General features: G+C 29.9%; 1 protein-coding gene across 1 annotated transcript; it reads left to right on the forward strand.

The window, feature by feature from the left end:
- Positions 1 to 381: 381 nt before the first annotated feature.
- Positions 382 to 7779, forward strand: LOC110997382. The gene is made up of 9 exons (XM_022265520.2): positions 382 to 792; positions 984 to 1181; positions 1270 to 1380; positions 1984 to 2103; positions 2181 to 3370; positions 3513 to 4641; positions 5362 to 5477; positions 6220 to 6595; positions 7123 to 7779. Exons 1-9 carry the CDS (start codon positions 639 to 641, stop codon positions 7323 to 7325), a joined length of 3597 nt encoding a protein of 1198 aa, XP_022121212.2. The 5' UTR covers positions 382 to 638; the 3' UTR covers positions 7326 to 7779.
- Positions 7780 to 8247: the final 468 nt, after the last annotated feature.

Here is an 8247-nt window from a genome sequence, read left to right on the forward strand (position 1 = left end):
TTTCTTAATTTCCGGATTGCAATATTTCAAACTCTAAAATCTGTGTGCAATTCTAAAGAATGGTTTAAAAGTGATATAAAATAAAATTAATTATTTAATATAACATTAAAAAAAATTTAATTTTAAACTAAAACTTTTTGTTGATTGCAATTTACCTTTTACCTTTTACCTGGTAGCGATACATTTTTATAAGAATGCTCATTAATGTTAGACGATATCATTATTTCAATAAAATGTGTAGTGTGTAAATTAATAATATTGTATAATATTTTATGGCCATGCACTATGCAACTTTCATTAGCAGAAAATAAAGGGATAGGCCACAGAAATTAAAAATGAAAAGTGACTGTCATAGATTGGACAGTGATAATTGACATACGACGCTTTCATTTTCAAATATCAACTATCAAGTAGAAAATCTTTAGTGAAATTAACAATCTTAAACAATATTATTTGTGCTTAATGTGTTAAGATTACGTTTTAATTTTACATATTACACGGTTAAATATTATGAGCTTAAGCAGACTAAAGCACATACAAATGTGCAGTCTTAAAGGGATAAATATGCTTTATCCATATTAGGTACAATATTTATAACAAAAAAAATTCCAGTGTTCAGTTTATTTAGTGCGTATATTATGGACGCATCTGCCTCACTAAAAAAAGATGCAGAAATTCATAATTTGTGTAGTTTCTATGTAAAAATAGAAAACGCCTTTCCTACAAGTGTGAAACAAAAAAGTTCAATTATCAAATACACTCGTTTGCCTGAATACGATTTCAGTCCCATAGGTAAGTATTATTCAATTATTGATAAAATTTAGGATCCTGTTTGAATTGCGTTAGTGATACATATTAAAAAAAAGTTTTATATGTAATGTGTATTTCAATTGTCCTTAACTGACAAAGTACTCAGTAGGAAATTAAACTTTGACTTATACAATGTAACCATTAAAAATATAATTATTTAAATTATATTATAGAAAAATGGCCCAAGAACAGTTATTCCTTAGAACCCAGATTACGGCGTATTATATCAATTGAAAAGCCCCTAATAGGATCTACTAGGTCATTGAAAACAGAGATGGCTGGTATTCCAAAGATGGCATCAACGGGCTACTCAAAAAGGAAAATTGTAACAATCGACGAAGATGATGAAAACAGTCTACATCCCAAATTTTGTATGTTAATTATAATACTAAAGGATTTATAATTGTAACTTGCTTACAGTAATGGTTTTATTTAATACACTGATAATAATGTTTACAGCTCGTGAGATAAAAGGTTCATTTACCAAAGTGGTAAACAGAGCTTTAGAAACAAAGGATCTAAAGCAGTCATCTCAGAGAAGTACATCAAGATTAATTAATTCAACAAAATGTAAGTACATTAATTTTGCTTTTGAATGTTATGTGTGATTCTAGCCAAATTGCAGATTTCATTATATGCCAGTTAACAAGTTATAGTTTCATGAAAATATCATTTTACATATAATGATGTATTTTTTCATATGAACTATAAAATATTTTAGCATAATTACACTTCTGCATTAGCTATCTGTCCTTAGAATAAGACCTATATTTATTTATTTAAATATAGTGGAAACAAAAAAAAATTATGATTGAGGATCAAACACTAGTGATAACAACATAGTTTGTTTATATTACATATTGATTTATCTGGGCTAGTCTGATCATGATTTGGCATACATTTATTTATGTAATAGTCTACAAATCATAAAGTAAATTATAAAAATAAGAAACGAAATTGCTATTTATCTAACATACACATTAAATATTTATCTCAACTATTTTATGTGAATCTTTTAAAATAAATTTGTATTTTTTTAACATTTTCTCTTTGCAATTATTTTTGAAAATTGAAAAAATTGAAAATTTCAATTCAGTTCTATGGTTATGTTAATTTTTTGAATAAGAAATAAGGTTTGAAGATTAGATGTTAACATTCAAGTATTTTTAACAGATTCCCAAGATGTTAAGCAAAGTAATAAAACAAGTCCTACAAATAATACTAGAAGGAATGTCAGTGTATCTTCCAGGAATAAGCAACCTAAAGAAAACGACCCCATATTTAAAGGCAAAGGTAACATAAAATAATAAATATGTTGTCCTTGTACATAATTGTTATTGATTTCATAATATATGTTACATTAATTTCAGAATCTTCCCGAAATACAAAAAGTATCAATGCACCATCTAAGACTCTAGTTGGTAAAAAATTACATTCAACGGATAGTGGTAAAGAAATTCAAATATTCAGGAACAAAATAAAACAAGACTCTAAAAGTACTTCACCTAAAAAGATAGCATCAAAAGAAAAGTGTAACAAAATACCTCTTGAATTTGGACATCTGAAGAATAACTTGTTAAGAGAACTAAGTGATAGAAAAAAACAAGTTAATGTCATTCATGTTCCCTTAGAAAAAGACTATGATAAAAATTATGATTATTTGAGTCAAATATCAAAAATTGAAAGTGAAATAAATAAAAAAATGGTTGATAGCAGTACTGATGTGGAAGACTTAAAAGTATTGTGTGATGTAAACATTGGGACGGAATCTGTTGAAAAAATCGATAAAATAACAACTACAGTAACAAATTTCAATGAGTCAACTTCCACAGCTCCAGAAAATAAGGATTATAACACATTTGAGAATCTTCAAATACCAAATGTTACTTTAATCAGAGATAAATGTGAGAAATCCAAAGAGAACTTAGTCAGTTTTTGTAGTCAGTCAGTACCTAATTTAATAGTTCCATTATTTAGTGTGACATCCATGGATAAAGACAATGCACATGAAAAGCCTATTTGTAAAAGTTCATACATTATTAGTAGAGCAACATTAACATATACTACAGAGCAGAAAATTGATATTCACATGGTTAAAAATAATGTTGATATGAATAGCCCACCAAATACAGTTAATTACCCTATGAATGTAATGTCTGTTTATAAAAAGGAATTAAAAGAACAAACACATATAAATAAAAAGAAAAATGCAGAAACAGAAAATTCACAAGCCAATACAGAACCACCGAAAGATATTGATAATAATAGATTAATAAAACCTTCAGAAATAATTAGCTCAATGAATACTAAATTGCTCCAAAATGACTACATTAATGAACAATTTCAGCGAGAATTAAATTTTATTGATTCATTTTTTGAGTCTTTACAATATTTAGAAAATTACTCTTTCTCTCATAAAAGATTAAGTCAATGTAATGTAGAAAAATTTGTCAATAACACATGCAATTTAAAGAAATTGGAATATGATTCATTTTTCTCTAAATTTGATCATTCCCATGTTGATGATAGTGAAACAATAGCTTCGAAGAGTCTTTGTCTGGTAAGTGTTTATCTTTGAAATCACAAACAAACTTGCAAGTATTTTCAAAGTTGTTTATAAAGCATTATTGTTTCCCTTATTAAAAAATATTCTCAAAATTTAATTATATTTAAATTTATTAATCACATTAACTTAATTGTAGCTCAATTTACTCATACGCGATGAGCAACGACGAGCGAAGAATTTCCTATTCGTGTTGAAAATGCGCGAAGATGCTTTAAAAGATTTCACCAAATCCCAGATTTTGTGGTTAGAAAATCGTAAAAAGCAAGATAATACCGACATATCTACATTAAAGAAAAAACAAAGAGGTGCATTACTCAAATTACAACACGAGTGTGGTGAAATGCAACGTATGCGCAAAGCGTTGTTGGCACTATCAGAAAAGCGGAAAATTGCGCTCATGAAAACCAAAAGAAATATTGAATTAAAATTCAGAAAACAAGTTGATGTGGAACAAATATTAGAGAAGCGGAAGTTAAAGAGAAGTATATCCGCTGATAGAAATACAGCGCCATTAAAGTGTTTTGACCTATCAAGTAGTGGATGTGAGGAAAGTTCAACGTCAAGACCAAAATCTGTAACTCCTCTATGTATTCTGAAGCCTGTCATAAATCCACAAAGTGCAGAAAAAAGTATTCAAACTGGAGATAGTATTTTATCCATAACAGCACAAACTAGCACTGCTGAAGAAAATTTTGTTGTAGTTGATGGAGGCTATCTTAATATTTTGTTTCAAAACTTGACCTTACCAGAAATTTTTAGTAGTTCAAAACAATATGAAGTAAATGAGGAAGCACTGAAGAATATAGTCACAACAACAAATAACAAAGTTAATGATAAAGGTGATGCTATCAAGAATTTCATGGATCATGTTAAAAGTCATGTATGTGATACTTCTAGTCCATCAACAGCCCGAAGTCTAGTGGAAGAGTTTGACCAGTACTATAAAGGTCTTAATTCAGTAGAAAAAGGTCAATCAAGCAATGTTGACATTCATGAAGTGAAAGATGTTGGTACCCAAATGGTTGAAGAATGGATTGAATCACCGGTTAACAGTGAAATCAGTGATAAACATGATTATGAATCGGTTGAGCCCTGTATGGTGTCAGTTGAAACTCAGTGTATAAGAGGAAGGGATGATTCAATCGGTGGCAGATCTGTGGCCGGGCCTTTACCAGTACCTGCAGGTGAAGCGGCAGCCACTGAAAATACTCCAGATCTAACTATATGGCCCGAACAGAGAACTTCATCTACATCCACTTCACCGGGTATGTATACCAAATTCCACAATTGTTTGGCATTAAAATACCTGTTAATATACTTATATATAAAATTTACATAGGTTTTCTTTTGTTAAATATTAAATTGTTTTGTAGAAATAACATTAATTCAATTTAATTAGAATCAAATTAAATATAAATAATACAATTAAGTGATTTAAAATCTGAATTTTCAAAGTTTTTTCGAAATTGAAAGTATAGACAATATATATCTTATATATATATAGTGTAACAAATAATAACATTATGTAAATAGCTATACTTTCTCCATGAAAAGAAAAATAACACTGGCAGGTTGAGCCCAGACATTTGATATAATAAAAATATAGAAGCAATTTATTATTTATTGTTTTTTTAAAATAGTCTTTTGTTTTCGTCGTGTCGGTAATATAAAAATGGGATAAAATTAGGTTTGGTTTAATATTGAAATATCTCTGCTTCAACATTTTTATAACGAAGGTGGTAAATAACTTAAAAACTTAAACTATTCCTTAATCAACAAATGGTAAGTTGAAACGGAATGCATATATTATATTTCATTTAAAAAATGTAAAAGAATCATAGTAGTTTTTAGACTAATTATATTTTTATTTTAAAATATAAGTTGCTTACAGATCCTAGTTTCCACTAGAGACATGCCCGTTGTGGGTGACTGGATACTCTTCCGAAATATTTTTTTTTCAAAGATTTTTTTATATATGTTTTTAGATGAAAATAGCAGCGTCGATTTACCTGATGTTTACACAAGTCCAACGGCCGTCACCACTCTTGCACAGAACGAAGCAGATGAATTGCGAAGACAGCAGCTTGCTATTGAGAAAGAGGTATTACATCGTTTTCTTATTACATATAAATTTTCCTATTAAAATAACATAATCCAAATTGTACTATAACTGTTACAATTATAAAAATATGTTATCAGAATATTTCATTAGGTATTGATACTATTTGTTCAGCAGTTTCACTCATAGAAGCTTTCACGTAAACTATGTTTTTTTTGAAATGCTTACGCTAATGAGGAAAATGTGAACAAATCTCAAGAATGCAGCTTTTAAATTAAATTATTTTTTCGTTATTTCGTTATTTTCTCAACTGGCCAGTATATTTGCATTCTTGGAAATAAAACGATTTGTTTTGGCACATCACATTAACAACCAATTTTACCGTAAAAGCTATAATGCGTTTTACGTGCAGGTGTTTGAAATCCCTATCTAGTTGTCATATTATTATATGACTATTGTTTAAAAAATTCGAAGACCAGACTAAACAATGTTTTTTATTATTATTGGTACCAAGCGAAATGTCTGAAGCTTGTAAGAATACAATTTCAAGAATGTACAATTACCTCAGATTATCTAAAGGTAAACACAGTACATTCATTGCGAACCACATGTCAAACGCAGTTTAATTATTAAAAGGCAGTCGACGCACTCGCGAGACTCTGGCTTTGAGAGTATGGGCGGCGGTAACTAACATTGGATCCTCCTGCCTCTCTGCCGCGTAAATGTTTTTTAAAATAAATGCTCTTTATATCTATATATTCATTCTATCAATATTATATTTCAGATCAAGGCATTGGAACAACAGCAGTGTCGATTACTCGTACGCGAAATACCGGATAAGCCGCCACCTCCATATACTCCGCCGGCGGCGACACGCGCTCCGAAGCCTAAAAAATTTACACTAGATGAGGCAAGCGAAGAGAAAGTACAAAAGTATTTAAAGAAAGAAGACGCCTTCGATAGCGTGGATCCATTCGATGCGTTCCTCAAAGATTACTGCGACGAGAACGTCGAGCATGAGAAGAAGGAAAAAGGTGATAAGTTTTGGGACACCTGCCACGGCTTGCCGAAGAAACGTGTGAACGCTGAAAAATCTGCCAGTTTTTTGACGGCAGAACTTACGGAAGTTCTCACTGGAGTGAGAGCTACAGTTGTTACTGGTAAATTATGTTTTTTAGTGTGAGGTTCGATTTCTGGGTAGGAAAAAAAATTAAAAACTCCGTTTGGATATTTACGGTGGTGGTCGTATAATTAGAAATTAGTATAATTATTTTTGAAATTAAACAATAAATAAAGACTATATGATCGGCGATTTACTGTTACATTACTACATTTTAATGTTAAATTACGGACAAATATTAATACTAGTTTTAAGTTATGAACAACTAAGTAGAAGCAACAACAAAAAAGTATTCAAAACAATATTTTTTTAGTATTACTAATCGGTATTGTTATTTACGAAATAGCTATATCTACAGCCTACCAGTAATTACAATTAATATTTAGTGGCGTATCCTTTATTTTCAATAACATCACTGCAACGACGTGGCATTTCATACAAATGCTTCAAATAGTTCGTTTTCTTTGGGGTTAAGTTTGTTTGAGACTTTTCTATTTATGTTATATACCATCAATGGACATATACAATAAAATAATTTATTTAAAGCTGAAATAAATAATGTTCAAGGTGTGGGTGCACGAAGATCGGATCACATAGACGACATATTGTTTGCTGAATGGCGCCGGTGCGAACCCGAGTGGACGTCCCTTCACACAGACGAAGTTATCGTTAAAAATCAAATATTTGAGAGCATATTTCAAAAGATTCTTACAGAAACAGTGGACGAGTATAAAAAATCGGCAATTGTTAAACGCGTTGATAAACTTTAAGCAAGAAATAAAACATACATAAAACATAATTTTTTCCAAGACGAGCGGTTTCAAATTGTTAAATTGCTTTCGATGTAGTCATTATAGGTGTTTCGTTTAAACCCGTTAAATGTAAAGATTTTGAACTATGTTACTGTATTATTAATAGCGATATTATATTATAGCAAATTAGGTATTTTCAAAAATAATATTTTAGACAAATTAACTGTACACGTGCGAGCGTTTGTAATCTATTGCTTTAAATGGATATTAGGGTAAGATTGTATCAATACTTAACCGGAACTCCCATATGTTAAAATAATTTTGACATACGGGAGTCATACTTAGCTGTTTCTCCTGGCTTAGATCTGAGAGTAATTAATGTTCAATCGTTGTGTATAGATGTTTCAATATAGAATCGTCATGTTTTGTAGAACAAAATTTAATTATAATATTTACAAATAAACGAATATATTCAAAAAAGACTTTTTATTTATATTCTCTTCTGCATATGATGAAGGAAATGGCAAGTTTTCAAGCCATTTTTAAAAATGAAGCATTTAATGTTATTTATGTCTGTCCAAAAGACTAAATGAATAGCCTAAATCGTAATTACATATGTAGTAACATAGAATTATGGATCGCAAATTGTATGAAAAAAAGAAATCGAAAGTTATTAAAATAATATATTAATCGTATTTAATTACCACAATTAACATGTGTTGCTTCACTACCCTTCCATTTTTTGAAATAATAAAGAGGTGCGACCCATATAATATTTAAAAAAAATAGTTGATGTTATACTTCCGTTGGCGCGTTAGATAAATGAGAGTCAATTTTTATGACGCGCGCGCACACCGTCACAAAAACCGACACTGAAATTAGCTTGTCAATATTTTAGTTTTTCTATTGTTAGTGTCGTTATTTCTACAAACAGAATACA

This window comes from Pieris rapae, chromosome Z (assembly GCF_905147795.1).
Source record: "Pieris rapae chromosome Z, ilPieRapa1.1, whole genome shotgun sequence".
NCBI classification, from domain to species: domain Eukaryota; kingdom Metazoa; phylum Arthropoda; class Insecta; order Lepidoptera; family Pieridae; genus Pieris; species Pieris rapae.